Source organism: Prosopis cineraria, unplaced genomic scaffold (genome assembly GCF_029017545.1).
Source record: "Prosopis cineraria cultivar Desert tree isolate PC_DT_omini unplaced genomic scaffold, ASM2901754v1 PC2, whole genome shotgun sequence".
NCBI classification, from domain to species: domain Eukaryota; kingdom Viridiplantae; phylum Streptophyta; class Magnoliopsida; order Fabales; family Fabaceae; genus Prosopis; species Prosopis cineraria.
Window position 1 is genome coordinate 14,118,464 of NW_026555333.1, and position 23,555 is coordinate 14,142,018.

Genomic DNA, 23,555 nt, shown 5'->3' on the forward strand with positions numbered 1-23,555 from the left:
AACTATTGGTTTATTTTTTCGAACCGAAAAATTCCTCTTAATAATTCACTGTGGCATTTGGAATCTTTTTTTGGCCTAATTCTCTCGTCATTCTTTTGTTAAAATTTCAATCCGGATCCTTTTCCTCGCTCAGGAATTGTGGACTTCCTTGCAATGGAATGGGACGTAGATTCGTACAAGTTCATGACGAATTTGGAAAATAAAAAACAACTTTTAGACTTAGACGCATGAAAACATTTTTTTTTTTGGGGGGTGGGGGGACAAAAACGCATGAAAACATTTAAAACCACATCATTACCAAATAAAACTGAAGAAAAAGAGAAGGAATCAAGAAAGATAGGAAATTGTTTGACAAAAAACATGAAAAAGGGAATTTATTTTATTGGATCAATAATAAAAATCATGAATGGTGCGTGACAACAACATGCTCGTTGGCATGGCTTTAATGACAACTCATTGCGCGAGGGAAATGGTGGCTGGAAGGTGTAGAATTGGATTTGATGGATCAGATTCACATCATAACAGATTGGAAAACTAATTCAAGCCCAAATGAACGCCTTAATTCCTGCAATTTGCATTTTTTGTTACTATAATGACAAATTTATAAAAGTTTAATCACAAAAGCTTATCAATACTATCAGGGTAAACCTCAATATTTTAAGTGCATTTAAAACATTATTTACAAATTAACCACTAACTGATTAGCATAATCTTCATATTGACAATATAAAATTTAAATCACTACTTTTATGAGTGTGAATGGTATTCGTACCATTACTAATTAGACTAACTTTCATTCACTTTAAGTTTACACTTTAATCCTCCAATATACTACTCATTCCAGTTAAGCTTCATTTTCAAATGCAATCATAACCCTCTAAATAATCTAAAAAACTAATTTTTCTACACCATAATATAGAACATCATTTAAAAGCCTTACTTGTTTCAAAACATAAGGTGTTAAACTGTATTTATAATTTTTTTCAACTATATTCTTACATTGTTTGTCACTCTTTTTTTACAAAAATGATACTCCCTTTGTTAAAAAATATAAAATATTTTTAACAGAATCTCGCCATTTAATAAAGTAGTTACTTACTTTCTAACTAACCCTACTTTTTTATATTTATCACTATAAAACACCTTACAATAAATATAAAGTCATTCATTAATAGAGATACTTTTAAAAAAAGGGCAACAATTACATTTAAAAAAACTAAAAATACCTTACATTTTTTAACGGAGGGAGTACATCAAAATTTCAACTGGCATTATTATAAAATACTCACATATATGATATTTAATGAAGATATAATTAAAAAATAAAAAAAGAATTAAGAGATAAAGATTTCACCAAACTTTTTTGAGAACTATGATTAATTATTAATGTCTTATATTATTTCATCTTCGATCTCAAATTATAAAATACTTTTAAAGAAAATATAACGTTTCAAAATATTAGATATTTTAAGAATATTAAGGTTTCATTAAATAAATTTATTTTAATATTATCATCTCTCTATTTAATAATTAAATGTAAATTTAATGCTATTAAATGAACTTTATTTTTGAAAATTTATTTTTTTAAAAAATAATATTGTTAATTGCATTTAATAAAATTTAATAATATATGAGGTAGGGGTGTTCAGTCTGGACCCGTACCGATTGGCTCGGTATCGTCCCGATCATATCGGGACAAGTCTTGTCCTGGCCCGAAAGTAATCGGGACGGGATTTTACGGGACGGGATAGGAAAGGGGTTCGGGATGGGACGGGACACGGGATTACCATCGGGACGTCCAGTCCTGTCCCGAATATTATATATATTATTTTTTATTTTAAATATATTAATTATATTAATATAATTTATATTTATATTAAGTATATCAATTATACTTTTAATACTTGTAATTCTTATTTAAAACTAAATTTTTTTATATTGATAATTTTAATGGCATGAAGTAAACATGGCGATATCTTTCTTTATAATATATTAATTGTATTAATATAATTTATTCTTATATCTATCTTTTAATAACTTTTATTTATAACATATTTCTTGCTTATTTTTAGAAGAGTAATTAGCTTAGTACATCTTCACTAAAGTAGAAGAACAATGATTTGATGTTGTGTTTGACTTGTCTGTTGTTGCTAATCTTATAACATAAAGATCACTTGAATTTGTTATTATAATATGTAGTTGTGATTAATATAATTCAATAATTGATTTTAAATTATTGTTATTTATGTGTTTGTGTTGTTTTAATTTTAAACTTAATAAATTATATGATTTAAAATTTTAATAAACGTTATTATCTAGATTTTTTTAACATTATTTCATTTATCGGGACGACGGGACGTCCCGATCTTGTCTCGGTCCCGTCCCGACTCTTAACGGGACGGGATACGGGATCAAAATTCAGTCCCGATTTTTTTTTTCAGGACGGGAGTGTCCCGATCCCGTCCCGTTTCGTAAACACTCGTTTAATTTAAAAATATTTTATAATTTAAAATGGAGAGTGTATTATTCACACGCGAACGGCCCAACCAAACACAAGTTCTTGATTTGATATTTGCCAGTTGCATGCAACGCACTATACTAGATTACTAGTAGTTGTTTAAAAGACAAAAATGATTATATATGTTGTATTTTCTACGCTTGCGACAATTATTGTAAATTTTAAGCAACGTGGCATAGTGAACGGACCGGGTCGTGGATCCGGATGGACCTAGAAGAAACGTGATTGACGGCTGCAGATATGGGCCACAGTAACAATAATAAAGTAGGTTTGAGACCCACCAGCGTTCCTAACCTTCACATCACCCTCCAAATTCAATACATCAAAACCTTTTTATTTTTAATTTTGAGTTTGATCATTTATTGAGTTTGATCATTTTTTTATAATTTTAGTATAATCTTCTTTAATAATAATATATTCACTGTAACACTGATTCTGTTATTTGCTGGAGGAAAGGCGTTACTTGCACGAATTTAATTGTTCGTGCTGTTTCGGTGCTCTAATTTTTTTTTTTATTGTGAAGTTTATGTAAGATTTTGAATGAGCAAAAAAATTAGTGGCACGTAACGGAAAATTGAGGGCGATTATGTCACGTAACATCGTATTCTTAATTATAAAAAAAATTATATCAGATTAAAATATGGAGAGAAATATTATGGTGGAGTGTAATCAAATAAAAAAACGAATGGATAATCCCACGATGCACACAACATGATCACAACACCATGCGTGATCCTTCCATATTACTTAAACGTTACTTTCAATTATTTTTGGTTCCTACGTTGGTTACCTTGCCAGCAAAGGCACATCCACACCTAGTTTTTTTTTTCTTTAATAAAAATAAAAATAATTGTTAATTTCGTAAAAGAGGCTCTTCAACCATTACATATGGCCATTCCCATGCATGCCAAGGCCCAATTATTAAAATTGCTTCAAAATGATGACCCCCACAAACATGTACTGTTTTCATAACATTGGCATTTTACTACTTTATTTTTTTTCTAAATATTATAAAAGCATGATGTATTTTGGTCCCTGAATAATAGTTTTTGAATCTCAACCTTTTCATAAGTAAATCCTAGTTTCATGGGATTGTTTAGATTCAAAGGTGAGAAACAAGAACGAATGTCTTGATTTTAACCAAACAAAAGAAATGAATGAACAAGGCAAAACAAGAAAAGCAACAAATAAGGTAAAAATGAGACAGTAACAAGACAGTTCCACAACTGTTAGCCAATGAGAATGTTCTTAGGATGCTGAAAAGCCACCTGTGCTTGTTCAATTATTCTGTGTGTGTGTGTGTGTGTGTGTGTGTTTTATTTTCTCCCTTTTGGAATAGGGAATGGTTCAAATCATGTGCCCTAATGAAGCGCCCAAGTGATTAACGAAAGCATGAGAGAATATTGAGAGTCAAAAAAAGAGACGAAAGAGGTAAATTTAAAGTTTGTGTGTTGTGTTGTGTGAGTAATGCGTGTCTGTGTGTGTGTGACCGTACAACACCCCCACATGCATGCCCCATCTGCTCCCAATTGTCTTCTCTACCTCGCCACTTTATAGCTGGACTCCACTGCTTCCCTTTCTATCTTCACACTTCATTAATTTCCTATTTTCCACATTCACTCCTCCATAAATTCATTTCCTTCCTCTTTTAATCAGATATCGTACAAACTATTCAAATTAATTTGCCCAACACTTACATATATAAATGGCTTCATCAACATAATAATGTATCATGCAGTCAAAACACTTTGTCTCAGTTTATAAAATATTTTTGAAAATATAAGTTTCATTAATTATACTTGTTCTTACTCTTTTCACTTTATTATAATTTTTATCTTTTTATTTAATGTTTGAAAAATAAATTTATTTTAAATGAAGGGTATTTTTAAAAAAATTATATTTTTTTCTAAAAATAAAATTGTAAAATATATTTAATGAATGTTATTGATATAATTAATTTTATTAAAAAGTATCTTATAAATTGAGATGGATTAATACTTTCTTCGATTTTATTTATATCACTTTTAACATCTTTTAAAAAAATCTAAAAAAACATGTTTTAAAAAATCCAAGAAAACTTTAAAATTATTAATTATATCTAAAAATTTAATATGTTTCCATTTTTATACCCATTAAATATATATATTTCAATAACATCATTTTCTCTCTTGAAAGCTTGTAACAATAAGTCGATAAAATACCTCATAAATAAAATCAAAAATTTATTATATCTCTGACAAAAAAAAGTAAGAAATTATCGCATATGTTTAAATTATACAAATAACTTTATTTAGCTTGCAGGCTGTAGCCTATTTTTACCAAACAATTTGTAAGAGAAAAATGCCCCCTAAATAAAAATCTTGGATGGGTTCAAAAGGATTGGAACGTGAATATTATTCTCTAAAATTTTTACTATTTGTACCAACTTGTCCTGACTTTTTCCTTGGCATAATTGCATAATAGAACAAAAACAATGAATAGGTGTTAGATCTTGTGAGAAGAATTAATCTATGACGATTTAATATTTAAATATTCATTAAAAAATATGCTCACTTTTTTGTTTAATTTTATTTTGAATAAAATTACTTTTAATAAAAAAATAAAAAGATACATGTAAAAAAACAATAGAACAAGAGCAATACGGTGAGCTATTTTGATGAATGACAACTGACAAGGCTCATAGGGAAATCGAGGGTCAAATTGTCATTGATTAAAACAAAAAATAAATGACAAGACCGTGGGGAGTAGGAAGGAGTATAACATGTGGATACGTGAAGAGGCAGCGACATATCACATGATCAAAATCATTGAAAATTTAGTTGGAGAACGATAGGAAGAAACAGAAAAAACACATCTTCACATTTGACTCGGTCAACATCACACATGCAATGATGCAACCCCGATTTCACATCCAATTTATATAACTTCCTTCACGATATTTTATATGTAAGGTACCAAACATTGCTGTATCCATGTTTTTTATGCTTTAAACTTTCGAGCGAGGTTCGCATCATCTTGTGATTCAGGAATTTAAAATAGAGTTGGTATAGACCTAACTCTTCATTGCTATCAATTTTACTATATAAGTTATGGCCTAATGGGTTGAACAAGTAGACTCCATTCATTATTCACCCATTTCAATAAAAATAGTATCATCCACTCCATTCATGGAGTTAATAGATTGCTCTTCCAACATATCTAAGGAAATCAAAGTAATATCGTAAAATACTCCCTCACTTCTAAATTGTAATATTAATAAAAGTAATTATCTCTTTACCTTCATGAAGAAATGGCACATTTTTCCTTTTTTTTATTTTTAGTTAGATTAAATTTCTCGTGCCTATATTATTTAATATAAGGGTAAATTTTTAAAAAAATAATTTCAAAAAGTACTAACCACCCTTCGAGTTTTTTTTTTTTTTTGGAGTAACATTCACAATTAGTATTTTAAAAAAATGAACGACTTGCCTCAAGATTAAATTTAAACTTAAACACTAAATTAATTATTTTCATGATTCAAATCAAACTCGTGCAGTGAACAAAAATTTCAAATTCTTCATTGAGATTTCAATCTCTCTCGTTTACATGCCAATTGTTTTTTTCATTACGTAAATGCAATGGTCAACAAAATAAATCAAATTACTTCGTTTGTAATTTAATCAGTACATATGATTCCGACTTTTTTTTATTCCTTTTTACTTTCAAAATAGTTTTACCTTGAGAATGTAAATTAAAATATGTTAGTCTTCCTCACCCAGGCTCCTCAACTCAACCCAAAACCTAGGGACTTGGGGGAGTCAATATTGAAGTGCATGTCCATCACTCTCGTAAAAGTAAAAATTACAACATTCAAAGATGTCTCCGTTTCGCTAGAGGCTTCCCACTTCTATGTGAGGATACGAACATAGATGAATATAAAGTATTCTAGACTCAGAAATTTGCCTCTTTTAAGGAAGAATGGGCCCAAAGCTCCCCTGGGTGGACCATAATACCCCACTCAGTTTCCTTCAATTCCAAACATAGTCTCTTTCCTCCGATTCTCCCTCTAAATTGAATCTCCCTCTTTTTTCATTTCAAAATCTTTATCATCAACAGCGACCCTTCTAAAGCAACAAAAGCAAAATGAGGAAATAATAATTAATATTTAATATTATTACTTAGTATAAGTTATTACATACTTTTACCAGCCAGGGATTTTACAAGTTTCTGAGTAAAAACTCTCAATCCCTGACACTACTAACTGCTTCACACTTCTTCCCTCTCGCCTTTCTTCTTCCTTCCCACCCATCACCCCCTCAAGTGCAGGGAACAAGAAGACGGCACATGCTTTAGCTTATTACAACCAAAATAAAAACCTAAAACTCCTATTTCTTCTTCACTGTTTAAGCAACCAAAAGCCACATCCTACAACCTGCAATCTTATCCCAAAAAAATAGATATTGCTTTATTGCACCTAAAGCTACCACGACATTCTTGAATATCTTCTTAAATCCCTATCCAAAAAATTAAAAACCAAAATACCATATTCCCTACGCAATACCCCCTATTGCCCTTGTCTCCTCAACTAGCTTGGAGAAAATTGAATCTTCTTGCTTCCGTCAGTACATCCAGTCCTGTGGCAAGCGTAGGTCGTGGTTTACTGCCTCCTCAGGCCGACCACTTAATCTCTGTTGTTGCATCAGTAAAGCATTTCTTCGAGCCATTAATGCATCTGCAACGTCAAAAACCACAGCACAATCCATAAGGAAAACAATTTTCAACTATGAATCAACTTAATTGTAGATGGCTTTCTTCGGGGAAAAACCGAACTCACCATACTCGGTGGCAAATGCACCGGAGAAGCCCGTTTGATTAGCGGCATTCAGGTCATCGATCTTCAAGTTCCGAGCATTAACAGCCTTCGACGGAAGCAGAACAGGTGTATAACCTGCCAGGGAAAAAAACTCATTGCACGTTAGATGCAAACAGGCCAAATTATATAAACAATGAATAGAATAAACGAGTTCAGAGGAAGTGGTTACTTGTTTTCTTGCGTGACTCTGGGGGATTCCCATACTGACGAGGGAGGAAAACCCCTGTTCCACCACATCCCCTTCTGCCAGCAGATCCGCCGTGCACGGCGGCTCTCGATCCAGATCCACTGAGCTGCAGCTGTTGATGGTTATGGGCTTGAACTTGAACAGGAGGCCAAGCAGACTGGGACACAGACAACGATGGACGCCCACATTTCACACTCTCATACCCAACATTGCGCCCAGCTCTGTTTTGAATTTTCTGCTGCTGCTGAGCAAGCCAGTCCGCTTTAGCTTGCCTTCCCCACACGGAAGCGCAGTGTTGCTGCCTCGCCTGTTGAGACTGAACCTTCAGAGAAAGAACACAGATCCTTAAAACCATAACCGGCTAAGTCAGAGCAAGTGGAAATTGAAATTACCCCTTACTTTGAAGCGTCCGTGTTAGCTCATGAACTCACCTGAATGAAGTTCTGGTTTGAGTACAGCGATGAGGCGTGATTCTTTGAAATTGTAGCTCGAGGGGCGCCGAGAAACGCGCTGTTCTGGAAATCGTACTTGGACATTTCGCTGTTCATCTTCAGCCTCGCGACTTGTCCCGCGGCGGCATAGATGACGTCCCAAGCGAGGTCGTTCTTGGCAGGAAACGGCGTCGTTGGAGGGGATGGAAAACCTATGGTCGGGCTTCTGTCGCCGGAGACGGCACTGCTACCGGACCAGCTTCCGATTCCGCTTAACGTCGACTGGGGCGACCGGGCTAAACCATGAGCCTTCTGAACCTAGCCAAGCAACCCGACCCGAATAAGTTTCTAAAAGGGGTGGCTCGAGGTGAAATTTGAAATTTCGGAGAAATCCCCCAACTCTTACCTCAGTTTTGTCCCTATCGCAGAAAGTGGGGACAGTGAGCTTTGGAGTGTCGTAGAGCGACGATTGACTCAGCCGGCGAGTCAAGGCGGCAAAGAAGTCCTCGTCGACGTCGCTACCACTGCTGTCAGTCTCCGTCGAACCAGCCACCGACTCCACCGGCGAGCTCATGGCCGAGGCAGAGATCCCGAACGAGTCAAACTCATAGGGGAACTCGGAAGGGAAGCCGAAGGAAGCATCCAAGTCAGCGTTGACGCCATTCTTATCGTTCTCCTTGCCGACGAGGAACTGCGAGGGAAGCCATAACTCAGCATCGTTCACAGCTTTAGCCATGCTTGGTTAAAGGGACGATGAAGAAGTTGCAGATTTAATGGGGACCGAGCTGAGTTTTGCCGGGTTTCGCAGACCAAGATCAGAAAAATCGACTAAAGAAAAGGGAGAAAAAGAAGACGAGGCGGAGAGGGAGAGGGAGAGATGGGATGAGGAGAAGAGTTGGGGTATAGAATGTTGAAGACAGGCTGCCTTTATTAAGGTTTAAGGGTCCCTCTTGGACAGTTCAAAATACGAGAGAGAAGAAGGGGGGGGGGATGGGGCCCAGTGGTTGGAGACACTTGTCCTTGGAATTGTATGCAACTCACCTGCCATTTGTCCAGTGTACCCCTGATTAATTGTAATTAATTAGGCTCAACCATTAAATTATGATTATAATTGGCATACATGGGGATGCGTAATTCACAGCTTCTACGCCCTACTTGCTCCCTCACATTTTTGAATTTTGAAACAGTTTTAGGTGCTGATAATGGCGGAATTAGTAGCATCCACTGCTCACTTACCTCCTTTCCAACCTTATTCCCATCTTTTGTCTCTTCCAGTAATTCCCCCCCCCCCAGTTTGGCCACATCCACTTTTCAAGTTTAAAATTTTTGAAGCTTCTTCTGACTCTTGCTTTGAACTATTCCCTCTCCCCACTATTTTTTAAACCTGATTAGTGATTACCTCTGCCGCTTCTAGTTATCTTCACGCTGATATTTCCCGACCCTTACATGCACCACCGAAAATTAAAAAAAAAAAAAAAAAACAGGTCGCTGCCGCTATAACAGTCACTGTTATTTATTATATTTAATCCACATTTGATGATTCCAGCAAATTGTTTCGCAAGCGATCAAACTAATTATTAATTAATCAGGTAAAAGGGTGGATGACCACTGTGCTGTTCGGTTCAGTTAGTAGTGTATCTCACTATTGGCTTTGAAAACTGCAGCTTTGTCCTTGACTGTGGACACTTATATATAATGATCCATGGCAACATTTGCTCGTGGCGAGAATTAGAGGGACAGATGGGTCTCTCAGCTTTTGTGCTTTGATTTTCTTGTAAAAGTGGCAAATTGATATTGTGAAAGTGTGTGTCTGTGTGTGGATTATGATGAGAAGAATGAGGGCTTGTAAATGATTAGAAAGGATGAGTGATGCATAATGTGATCCCGTCCTATTAATATGCAGGATGAGGCTCTCTTTCTTCATTTCCCTTCAAAGCAATTGTTGGCATCAATTTATATATGACGCCACTTCACCTCGTGATGTTGATTATACCTTCATCTATTTTCTGCAAACCCAGTTAGACAATCGTACGCCTAATTTGGTGGTTGGGCAAGCCAATAATGCAACTACAAACCCCCCCCCCTTTTTCCATATAAAATACCACATCTATATAAAACACAATCTTATTATTCATAAATTATAACCAGCGATATTTTATAAATTTCATATAAGATATAGTAGAAATATTTTAAATTAGGTCTACTAAAATGAGTTAATCTCTCACAATTTAATAAATTAATCTTTGAATTCATATTAAAAAATATGTTCATATTTAACTATGTCTCAAATAAAATTGTTTTTGATAAATTGACACATGCACACAATTAAAAAGTCAGTCAAGTAACTAATCAACTATATTTAAAGTGAGATAGGTAATTAATCAACTACTCCTTCCATTCAAAAATATAAAATATTTTAAAAAAATTTATATATTTAAAAATATAAAATATTTTTTATTTTTTAATGTATAATCATTGTCTTTTTTTTTAAATACCCATGTTGACTTTATATTTATTATAAAATATTTAATAAAGATAAATATAAAAAGATAAAGTTAATTTAAAAATAAATAATTATTTTATTAAAAAGTAAGATTTAATTAAAAATATTTTATATTTTTAAATAAAAAAGTATAATTTTTAAAAAAGGCAAAAGTAATGCGTATGGACTAAGCAGTTGACTGGTATTAGGCCTGAAGCCGATGTGGCATATTTTATTTGTGTTTTACGCAACTGCTCATAATATGTGCATGTACGAAAAACCCAAACGATAAGTGTGTGGTGAGGGAAATTGACCATGACTATTGTTCTATCAACGTCATTAGCAATATTATTGCCCACGAAATTTTATATTCCTTAAAGTCTCTATTATAGAACACATATAATTATCTGATCATAATTAATAAGAAGTGGTTAAGTTATTAATATTATCTTAAAATAAAATAAACTTTTAATTTTATCCTATTTAAAAAAATTAAATTTACATTATACTCTTTCTCATAATTAATAATTTTAAATAAAAACAATATTAAAAAGATGTAACTAATACTTTATAAGTGCCTTGTAATGGAACAAAATTATTTTAGAAACCGTGCTATAATAGGAACTAAAGAGTGTAATAATTACTAACTTATAGATATAGTTTATTTTTTAGACTATGCATAACACACAAAGAAATGTGTCTAGTTATTAGCGACTTGATTGACTGTTACAACGAGTCATCTGAAGTTGTAAAAATTCATAACAGTCCCACGTATTCAGGTGTAATTTGATTTTCAAAATTGTTTGTTGGATCGTGTTAATAATTGGTCACTCAGTCTCAATTCTCAAGATACTCTTGTGAGAAATTTGAAATCCCCAAAATATAATACATTTTAATAAAAATAAAATTGTATTAATAATATTTTTAAATGTTGCCATGTTCATTGTGTTGTCACTCTCTAATATTCTTTTATAAATACCAAAATACCAAATGAAAGGTATTTTTAAGTGTTTGTATTTTTGTTTGGAAGAAAAAAATTTGTAGAATATATTTAATGGTATTTTTTTATACATGTAATTCTGTCTTAAAATATTCTATAACTTGAAAAGGAGTAATATTTAATTAGAGTTTGAGGAGAGATTGATGTGTATAAATTGTTATTTAAAATGAAACTAAACAGAAGTTTTTTTTTTTGGGGGGTGAATACATTGGTATAAATTCCAAAGATAATTAAGACATGAATTCAACTCTGAACACAAGGACGCAATCTTGCTTCTCTTGTCCAATTATCATCCGAGAGGCACAAATTATAATTGGAAGAATGATAAAGAGGTTTTAAAAAATTAATTAATTTAAGTTAAGTCTCAAATATCAAACTTCATAAATTTACAATTTAACCTCTTAATTTTGCAACAGCATTATAATGAATTTGTAACTTATTTTTTAAATTGTAATATGGTTGAAGAATAAAAAATTTTTCTTATTAAATTTTAAAATATAAACTACAAATTCATCATAATAAATTTACAAAATTGAGTTACAAATTTCTGAATTTTAACACTTAAAATTTGACTTGAATTAATTAATTATTTTAGGATCTCTCTGTCATTCTCTCATTATAATTTATTGAGTGGACATGTTTGACAGAGATAAAAAAACTTTTTATCAATCAAATTTATTTCAGTTGTTGATTTAATTTTTTGAATTTATTTTCTATTGATTTGGGCCAATGAGTTTGCCCCATTTTTTTTATTTGGTCCTTATTATTTAAATAGGAAAATACTATTGAAATTTACTAACATAGGTAAAGGAATATTGATGCAAGCTATGTAGATTAATAAAAAAGATTTGTAATTATTTAAATAAGAAAAAAGAAATCAATTTTAAAAAAAAAACAGAGAGCACAGCATTAGGGTTTAGATTGTTAAAAATTAAACTAATTTAATGACTATTTTGTTCTCACTTATCTACATGTGTGTGTCAAGTCATCAACATACTTTACAAATTAAATTGATTCAAAAGTTATTTTGTGTTTTAAAAATTAGAATTATCATAATAATTTAGAAAGACCTAAGGGGCTTGATGGAAAAAATTAAAGTTAAGGATTTAGATTGATAATCAAAACAAACTTAGACGACTAAAAATTTCATTGTCCATATAATTTGTGTGTGTGTGAATAAAAGTTAAACTCAAATCAAACTCTATTCAATATATCACTGCATCTAGTTGAGACTCAAGATCAAGTATGTCATCAAATAAATGAGGGAAGATGCAATCATCAGTCCATATAAATTTAATGAGTTTTGCTTTTAGTTATTTAGTTACTGCAGTTTTTATCAATATTTTCAGTCTCTTTAATTTCAATAAGTTTAGATGATATTTATTACTCAAGTTTATATAATTTTAATGTTTTTAATTCCCATAAAAACTTAAAATACTAAAATAAGTACAAAAAATGAAAGCAAGATTCAATAAAACCATACGAATAAATGATTGTTTTTTTCCAATAAAAAATATAATTGAACATTATAAAACTGCCAAGAGTGATACTGTTACGCTGGTGCCTCTTTCGATCGGCAAGAATAATTTCGACATTATTCTATATGCGTTTGTTCTGCTTAAAATTTATCTGGTTAGGAGTAAATTAATGAGTACTTCTTGAAAATACATGTTTTTAACAAGTGACATGAACGCTGAATTTTCTTTAGTTAATAATGCCTCCTTTGATTTGGGGAAAAAAACATGTTACATGAATGCGTGGATCTTCTCCTCCAATGGATACAATCTAATTACTACGATTGGTTCTTTCAAACCTCACTTAACAGGTAACACGTGTGATCCAATATCTAATTTCAATAAGGCAAATATAAGCACTCGTTTGTGAATTGCACCCAAAAGAAAAAACTCTTCACCTTACGTACATGAGAAAATTAAAATTAGGTGGGAAATGTATATGTGCAATTGATGGGCCCATTTGAATTTTAGTTAAATATAATTCATTATAAAAAATTAATTAATATGATTAATTTTAATTATAATTGATTGTGTCATAATGTGATCATATTTGAATGTTGTTTTTTTAAAATTAATTTTGACATAATTAAATGTGTTTAGATAATTTAGTCAGAGTTAATTTTAAATGTGCAAATTATGATAAAAAAACATTGCCTCTTAAAATATAAATATTAATATAGTTGTATATAATATTATTAAATTGTTAAATTCTATTTAATAAATAACATATGCATAGTAATGATCCAGTTAATATTTAACATACATATGATTATGAAAATTATATTTGAAATTCATATAAAAAATAGAATAACATTTTATAATTTTAATAATTAATATTATAATGTAATATTATGGGGTCTTGGCATGAGATTAAGAAGAGGCTTCACGGCAGCAGGAAATGGAAAGTGGATGAACCTGCACAGATTCACCAGGGCAAGAAGAATCACTCGAAGGCTTCATGAGACACAGATACGTTTGGCAAGTAAAAACTCTGACATGCAATGCATATGCCTAAAAGATATAATTGAAGATAAAAAACCAGGAGCCGGCTTGAATTTTAATTGGCTATAATTAATTATAAAAATAATTAATTAATATGATTAATTTTGATTATAATTGATTATGTTATAATGTAATATATTTAGATATTATTTTTTTAAATTAATTTTAACAAAATTAAATATATTTAAATAATTTAATCATGATCAAATAGCTGTATAAATTATTATAAAGAATATTGCTTTTTAAAATTAAATTATTGATAAAGTTGTATCTAATATTAGTAAACTTGTTAAACTTTATTTAAGAAATAAAATATATTATTTAATTTATATATCTGATTAATTATAAAAATTTAAATTATTTTAATATTAACAATTTAATTTACATACATAAATAATCCAATATTAGATACAATGGTATAACTGGCAAGTAAAGGAATTATGACTGCGTATAGGAGGATAATATTGGCAAGTAAGGGAATTTAGAAAAATTATTTATTGTTCTAACAGTATAATTGATTAACAAAAGCTGAGAGGGGCAGCTTAATTCAAAACATGGTGCAAGCCTCATTAATCGATTACCTGATACTGTGCCGATTGGGTAATTTGTTCCAAAAACGTGGTTTAAGCCTCGTTAATCAATTATGAAGGCAAACCAAACGGGCACTGCTTCGTATTGCTTATCATAAATGGAGTTTTAGAATTAAAAAAAAATCAATTATCGAAATATGAGGGTGTTTGAATTCTGTTTATCGAAACTATGATTTAATCACACGCCATCGATTATAAATGCCTATCCATACAAGCTCACTATATAAATATATATTGAGAATTAAGGAAGTTAGTAGTTAAGGTATAATTATAGCATAGGTTGCATTGAAAACCATTTTTGGTTTTCGGCCAGAAGATGTTTTCTCATTGAAAGGTTGCAATTTGAAAAGACACGGCATCTTCATTTCTGGGCCATTAACTCCTCACATTGATTCAATTAATGCAAGTAATCTGTATCATTTCAAGTGAAAGCTCAGGTATTTGGGGGCGAGTGACAGAAATTCAGCAAGTAATATTTTATCATTTCAAGTGAAAGCATTTTCATGGCAGAAAAAATTGAAGGACCAGATAAACAAAATAATTGGGGGCAAAAAATGACCAGATCCAAAATCTGCATTTTTCTTACGATAAGCATTTTATTTTTCGTGTTCTTCCACTTTATTTTTCATGTTCTGCAAGTCAATTTTGTCCTTTTCTACATTTAATTTGTTTAATAGGTCCTTCTCTCAAATTTTCCCATTTGTGTTTTTGCAATGGTAAATGAAAAACTTACATTAAACAAATCACGAAACAACAAAGAGCATTTTTGTCTATTTCTAGCTGGAAGCGGTCCAAACTAGCAATTTATAGGAATCTGATTGAACTTACTAACAAGGCATTGAAAATTAGATTTACTATTGAATGGGCTAACATTAAAGGTCGACTTCAACTGGTGTTAACTTAAAATCAGATCGATCATAATAAAATAACTTAATTTAAATAAAAACACATTATTCAAGACTTAAAATCTCATAGACTGCTACATATAAATACAATATAGTCATCAAAACATCATAAAAACACACAATAACATTTCAAATACTCATCCTTACAAGTTACAATCACTCGATCATCAAAAAGTTTAAAACTAATAATAATTAATATAAAAATCTTTATTAATTTCATTCAAATCAAGAGTAGAAATTAAAATATTAGGAGTTGATTGAAATAAACTAAAAAATTAGAAACATGTTCCCCAACACATGCTTGTACACTAGCATGCTTCCTTTTTTCCCACTTTTCAAAGAGTCTTGCATTTGATGACGGAAATTGTTAGGCACTTTGTTATGAAAAAAACTACATTTCCACTAATACCAATAAGATGATGCTTTAATCTATTTATTCCACCTTCTTTATAACTTAATACACAATAAAGACATGTATATATATTTTTATTGTCCTCTTTTTTTTTAAGGCAACATATTCCCATGCAAATTTTTCTTTTCCACGAGCCGATGGGGCCTTAGATGTTGAGCTACAACTAAGAAGGGATTATTGAAATTAGAGGTGGGATTATTGAAATTAGGAGTAGGATTGTCGAAATTATGGGTGAGATTCTCAATTCCATCACTATCATAATTACTTTCAATATTCATGTTATAACTTTAAAGTGTATGCTACAATAATTTCAACACGGGTAAACATCTAGGATTTGATGTAAAGGAAATATGGTCGAATCAATAAACTTAATTTCAGCACAATTCCAACAATTAATATAAGATAAATTAGTATAATATCTTGCAGGTAGTCGTAAAACTTAAACTTAGCACAATTCCAACAATCAGCAAACTCATTCAACTCCAGCAATTTTGCCCAACAATTAGCAAACTGATTCAATTCCAACAATCAGCACGTGTTAAACTTAATTTAGCACAACAAACTTAAGTATGATATAATTCCAACAATGTTGGCATAGTTCCCACAATTCCAATAATCAGCAAGCTCATTCATGTGATATGAGTACAATGCCATGAGTAAATACCTCAATGAACATTAGAACCAATGTTCATGTGCTTCTATTTAAGAAATTGGCAAAATGCAGATTGTAAAGCTTAATTTCATTCCATACTAGATAAAACGCAATACCAAGATTGTAAGCACGTGAGTTAAGTGACACATACTAGAAACCAAAAGCTAAAGGAGTAAGGAGGGAGAGATGAGAGAGAGAAGCTACTAGAGGTGAAGGCGGGAAGTAGAGTTGCAAACAAAGATGAGACCCACAAAACACTGACTGCTAGGAACACTAAGAAGATTGAAGAAAGGAGAGAGAGGATGCTAAGGGACGGAGCGAGCTTAGCCAAGAACAAGTGGAGACGGTAAGCGAAGGAGAAGGATTGCACCCTGACTTTGTTATTTGCACACAAGGTTGAGGATTAGTTATGAAGGTTTATTTGTATGCAAGGGTTAGAAATTAAAAAAAAAAAATCTAACCAACCTAACCCACCTAATCCATAAAGGTTGGGAAGGTTGGTTCGGGTTAATCATAGGTTAGCTACCACCATAAAATCAAACTAGACACACAGTTGAGTCGCTAGTTCACTAATTTGACTGGCTGGTTGCGTCTAGTTTTGCAAATAATGTTAATCAATTTCACAATATAAGTGGATCACTTTGCCATATTTGCCAATGCAACGAATGCACAAAAGGTAGTTCATGATTAAAGATAGGGTTCAATTTAAAATTGGATAGAAATATGTGCAAATTCAATTGTTTTTTAAATGATTTGGTGCAATCATATTTACTATTAAGTACATGGTAAATCATCCTTAGGAATTATAGCACGTCAAACACTTATCAAAACAACAATAATATACCCCATCCGGTATAAAATATAAGTATTTTTTTCTAACTAATATAAACAACTTAATATATAATTTTTGTTTTCGTTTTACGCCTTGTGTTTATTTCCTTAAATTTTTATGTAAATTTATTTGTCACTCATTATGAAATATATTGATAATTAAAATTAGAAAAAAAAGGTAAAAACAATATTTTTTTTATGAAAATAAGGAATTTGGCACGCAAAATTTTTTTAAAATTTACTTATATTTTAAATTTAAAGGAGTAATTAGGCGGAGTTTCATGATAAGAGCTTTCATTTTGGCAAGAAGTGATGCACTTTTCATTGATGTTTGACATCCATCTCCCACTCTTGTAATCTGCAAGCCACGTGCAAAGAGTATCATTCTTTTCATTGGATTTACCTTGATCTAATAAATACTGCCCAACTTGGTTTTCCAAACGTTTATTAGACATGCAATGAGTATCATTTTTTTCTTTTTTTTTTTCCCCGCTAAAAACATGAAATATTATTGAAAGTTGAAGGGTTTACAAAGGCAAGCCAAGCACAATGAATAAAACCTTTTAAACTCATTAAAATTTTTTTGGACTCATTTAAATTGACTTGCTGAATTTAATCCAAATTATCATTTTTTTACAAAATTGTACCCCCATCTCTATGATAAATCACCATTTATTGAATTTAGAATTTCAAGTTGAGACTCCAACAACAAATTCAAACCATCATGATCCATACACAAAAAACCTTGTGCATTTTAACATGTTATGAGAAGCTGCAAAAACCCAATAATCGCCTCCTCTTTGGGCAAAGCAAGATGTTTAATGAGAGGGTTTCAAGCATGACAATGTTTTAAAAAGTACTCCCTCCATTAAAAAATATAAGATATTTTTAATTGAATTTTATCATCAATAAAATAGTTATCTACTTTCAAGCTAAACTTATCTTTTAATATTTACCTTTATTAAACACCCTATAATAAATATAAAGTCACTATCAATAGGAGTACTTTTGAAAAAAAAAATAATGATTACATTTCGAAAAGGTAAAAATGCTTTACGTTTTTAAACACTTAACTCCTCAAAAAATACTTTATATTTTAGATGGAGGGAGTATACATCTATCTGATGTAAGTCCCATCAAAATTTATAATAATTACTATAAAACATAAATGTTGTACAAAGTCATGTTATTTATAAATTATAAGACAAGGTACAAGATTAACTTTGAATTCTACATTTTAGAATTGGAAAAATAGGCTAACTTGGCCTTAAAAGGCTGTTTCTTGACAAGCTTAAACTTAAAAAGGTCAATTCATTTAAACCCACTTACCTTTTGAGATTCTCACATGCCAAGCTTGAGTCTTAGCATAGTGGGCTCAGGACTAGCTTGCGAGCTCTGAGCCTTTTTACATATTTTATTTTACATTTTTTTATCAAATTAAAAATACTTCAACTGATTTAAAGGGGCTTAAATGAGTTTAAACAGATTTAGAAAGTTTAGTTTATAATTTTTTATATAAAAATGAAAAAAAGATGTGGGCTTAAAAGTGTAGCACTCGGCCCCTTCGGGCTAGCCACATTTAAGTATAAATTAGAAACAACTCGTTTAAGCTCGTTTTACAATTTCAAGATCTTATATTTAAACTCAGCCCTCCTATTAAACATGTTTAAATGGCTTGGCCTATTGGATTTAGCTTATTTTGTTGGCTACTAAACATTTTACCAATTATTATATAAACTAGTAATTCAAAATACAAGGGAATAACAAATCAAAAATTTTGTAATAACTTAACAATAATCATAACCCCATGTACTCCTCCAATTATGTATATTGGTTACGTTTTAAAAATATAATTTAATTCACTTTATAACTTACTAGCTGATAGAATTGTTTTGTTTTAAATTAAAATTTTTAAACTATCCTTAAAAAGTAAGAAAAAGAAAAATAAAGAAATAATATTATATTATATATTTATTTTTTGCTTTTTATTTGAGAGTTATATTTAAAATTTTATTTGTTTTTATTTTTTATATTTTTATTATATCAGTATTGATGAAATTGATAGAAATGATTTATAAATAAAATTGAAGAGAATATATATTAAGAAAAAGAAAAAGTTTTATTTTAATAGGTGAAGTGGGCTAAATATATATAATTATAAATGCATGTAAATAAATATATGTTTGAAACACACACATGTAGATTCATGCTGTATTGGAGATTCCTTATTATTATTTAAAAAAAAACGACTATGGAAAGAAAAATCACATATTCAATGAGATTTGTCATTATTTGATCAGGGATGCAACTCCTCGTGATCTATCGGGATTAACTGCCCTCACAAAACTACCAATTTATCCCATCGAAGTCCACGTTTCATTCGCTTCCTCTTTGAACCAACGCTTTAGGGTCTGTTTGGATTTCAGTTGGGTATAATAAATTATGAAAATAATTAATTAAGTGGTAGATTTTAATCATAATTGATTATGTTATAACGTAATTTGTTTGGATATTATTTTTTAAAAATTGATTTTAACTTAATATATGTTAACAACTTTTTTAAAGATTTAAAATTTAAATTTTACTAAGAAAAAAAAAGAGAAGAGAAGGGAGTTTGATTTTTTTTATATAAAATTTTGTGCTTTTTTATAATTTTTTTGGACCTTTTTATGTAATTTCTTCAGTTTTTTTTATCAGCGTTTCTAGAAAAGCTCAAAATATTAGCTTTTGAAAAAAATTGATTTTAAGGGTTGAATCGATTTTTTGCTTTTTCAGGTGTTTGGCTAATAAATTAAATAATCGATTTTTTTGAGAATAAAATCGATTAAAGACGTATCCAAATTAATCCCATGACACCGAATTACCCACCATTCGGGGATGGAAGTCGAGCTTTGCCAGTATGAGGTTGACTTATATCAGTTTGCATTTTCAAAAGAAAAAAAAATTAATATCCACGTATTGAGAATCACATTAAAGTTAACTTTAAACTAATAAATTTACATCAGTTAGATATTGACAAAATTTTCTGTAAATTTTTCACAGCCTCCATCCTTTTTATATAATACATTTAAATTCTAAATAAAACTGTCAATTTGCTAATCGCTAGAATGATTATTTACAATTTACTTTTGAAGAATTACATACAAGTCTTATACAACATATTTAAATATTATAAGGTTCATTGACAAGTGAGTAAAGAAAAATGATCATAATAAATAGATCTTATAGTATTTAATTGTTTTGCGTAGAATTTCAAAGTAATTCTCCCATTATTTTTTTAAAAATTTGTTAGAATCTAACTATTATAGATTCTTTATTCTAGAACTCTATTATCTTTATTTCATGCTTTTATCTTCTTTTAATTTATTATTATAATTACAATATTCAAAACAAGTGGACTGGAGCGCCAAATATTATGACCTGCTTTCTTGGAATTGTATTCTGTACAATATGCAAAAAGGTTTCCAACCGGACTCAATCCACACCAGCATATCAATATAGCACCATGCTACCGCAATAACAATAAAAAAAAATTAAAGATACCTTTCAAATTATATAAATAATAATTTAATATTTTAAAATATCATAATTTCAATAAAATTTTATAAAAATCTCTTTGTCAATAATGTTTTTTAGTAAAAAGATCATTTTATCCTTAATAAAAATGACAAGCCTTAATTATAATTTTTATTTTATAAATTACAAGAGTCAAATAAAAAATTATAACTTATTAATTGAATAATTATAATTTTTGTGATTGAAAAAAAAGCTCCATTCATAACTTTTAGTTAAGAAATAACTACTTTTATTCTATAAATCGTGAGAGTCAAATAAGAAATCACAATTTATTAAGTGTAATTTTTATTATTGAAAAATAAGTTCTCAAAATAATAAAATTTATTTATAATTTTTATTTAAAGAATTATAACTTTTTTTAAAAAAATCGTGAGAATTAAATAAAAAATCATAACTTATCAATAAAAATAAAATAATTTTTTCAATTTAAAATTTTTTTAACAAAAAGGTTCTTGAGAATTTAGTATAATTATTATATTTTGAGAGAATAAATTATCATTCATATAATTTAAAGAGATTTTGTTATTATTTTTTAAAAATAAACTCTATCCTATTAAATGGAGTTAATTAGCTGGATGAATCACGCGATGACATATTGTTTTACCCACAAGTAGCTAAATATTATTCGTAACTAAATATTATTCGGCATGGCTCGTAAATGTTAGAAAAGTAATGAAGTGGAATTTCGTAAAGGAAATTTAACCGAGTTAGAATGAAGTTGGTAGCAGATAATGAGAAAATGTCAGCCATCAGGTGAGGGTGGGCCACAGTGGGTGGACCCTCCTACAGTCATACTAGCGGCGAGCTCTTTTTGGGGGGATTTGCTTTAACGAGAGAAGAATGTAGGCAGAATCAACAAAAGAGACAGACATAATCATTGCGCCATTTGACCCATAAGCATGCTTTATTACTGCTGATTAGACATTGTGGCTTGCTCCCATTTATTAATAATTACCGCATCTCTTCTCAAATAACGCCTCAACATGCTCCACATGCAAACCTAACCCTTCCTCCCTTCACATTCCTTCATTCCATACCGCTTTGGACGCGTGCCACTCAACATCCTCATTTCACGCCGCAAAGCTGCCTTATATTATACAGCTTTCCCCATTTCTTCTTTCTCTCTTTTTTCCTCCCTTTCAATTTTTTAAATAAAAACCATTACTCTGTCTCACAGGCTTTTGCACTCTTTTCAATATCTTAAATTTTTTAATTTTTATTTTACAATATTTTAAAATCCTTCGTGAATAAAATATAAAAACTTTGAAAAAAATTTAAAATATTAAAAAAAATATTTCATTTGATTCAAAATATTAAACATTTTTAACTGTAATTTAAATATCAATAAAATTTAATTATATTCTTATTTTTATTTGTAAATCTTATAAGTTTTTTTTTAATTCTTTTCCCCAACTATCAATAACAAGTTAAATGAGAAAGATAGTAATATTTTTTTAATAAAGTATTATAACATGAAAAAACATGAATTTCCTTACAAACATAAAGTTTTAGTTATTATGATGAGTGAAAAAAATGTAATAAATATTAATAATATTACATAACAAATTAAGTTAATAAATACAAGAGTAAAAAAATTTACTAAGTATCTTATATTTTAAATCAAGATGAGTTAAAAAATATTATCATTTAAATGAAGGGAGTAAATTATAAAAACTTAAAATATTATAAAAATACAAAAATTTATGATAAAATATAAGTAGAGTGCAGAAACTCTTATGTATATTTTTTCTTTTTTTTAACCAACTTGTCCATTTCATCAACTATTGCTCTCTCAATCCATGAAAATGCGTGTATGATGAATTTAATTATTTCATTAGGTCAAAAAGGTTTCACTCCTCCGTCTCCCATCCCAAAGCCTGTATGGGGTGTACATTAGATTTAGATCACTCTTGCTCCATACTTAAGCCTCCCTTTTTCACTAACTGACCACAAAAGCTAGTCCCTAACTTGGTCTAATATTTCTAAACACTATGCTCAACTTGCTTGCCTGGTCAATACATTAGTCCTTCTGGCGTTAAATAAATAAATAAATATATATATATATATATATATAAGATTCGTGTTCTCATCTAACAACGAGTGAGCTATACTGATCCATCCAAATGTTGAGCTGTGCGCGTTTTAACTAGCATGTTGTCTTGGTTGATTATGCTACCATGTGTTCCTTTTGTTTCCACGATCAAATTAAATTTGCCTCGTGATAATTCCATCGGAAGCACGATGCCAATTGTCAAGTGCATAATCCCATCTTAAAATATTCTTTCATTGTGGTGACTTCCACTTAGTTTGTACCTTCTCCCCTGTCTTGCCTTGCCCGTTCCCTCCTTCTCTCTTTCTTTGTAGTTTATTCTTTTAGGAAAAATATCAATTAAAAACCTCTAAAATAATTTAATATTTGACAAAAACTTTTAATAAATAAATATTAACACATTAAATCATTTTAGAGATGTTTTATTGATATTCTCACTTTTTTGCCCAACGCCTCTTTTTCTTCTTGTTCTTGTACGAGGGAATCAGTTAGAGGAAGCGAACTCGAGTCTATCAATTTTACACTGTATTGGCCAGCATTCGATTGCCTCTCC

At 30.3% G+C, this 23,555-nt stretch overlaps 1 protein-coding gene across 4 annotated transcripts; it reads right to left on the reverse strand.

Annotated features, from left to right (window-relative positions):
* Nucleotides 1-6,649: 6,649 nt before the first annotated feature.
* LOC129303293 (uncharacterized) lies at nucleotides 6,650-8,897 on the reverse strand. 4 transcript variants are annotated; one of them, XM_054942510.1, is made up of 5 exons: nucleotides 8,395-8,897; nucleotides 7,989-8,300; nucleotides 7,540-7,879; nucleotides 7,332-7,445; nucleotides 6,650-7,229 (listed from the first exon to the last, which is right to left on the reverse strand). In XM_054942510.1, the coding sequence occupies exons 1-5, from the start codon at nucleotides 8,722-8,724 to the stop codon at nucleotides 7,117-7,119; spliced, it is 1,209 nt and encodes a 402-aa protein (XP_054798485.1). In that variant the 5' UTR covers nucleotides 8,725-8,897; the 3' UTR covers nucleotides 6,650-7,116. The 4 variants fall into 4 exon arrangements, with proteins under 4 accessions (XP_054798485.1, XP_054798488.1, XP_054798487.1 ...); XM_054942513.1 differs by having other exon boundaries at nucleotides 7,540-7,864; nucleotides 7,989-8,306; XM_054942512.1 differs by having other exon boundaries at nucleotides 7,540-7,873; nucleotides 7,989-8,306.
* Nucleotides 8,898-23,555: the final 14,658 nt, after the last annotated feature.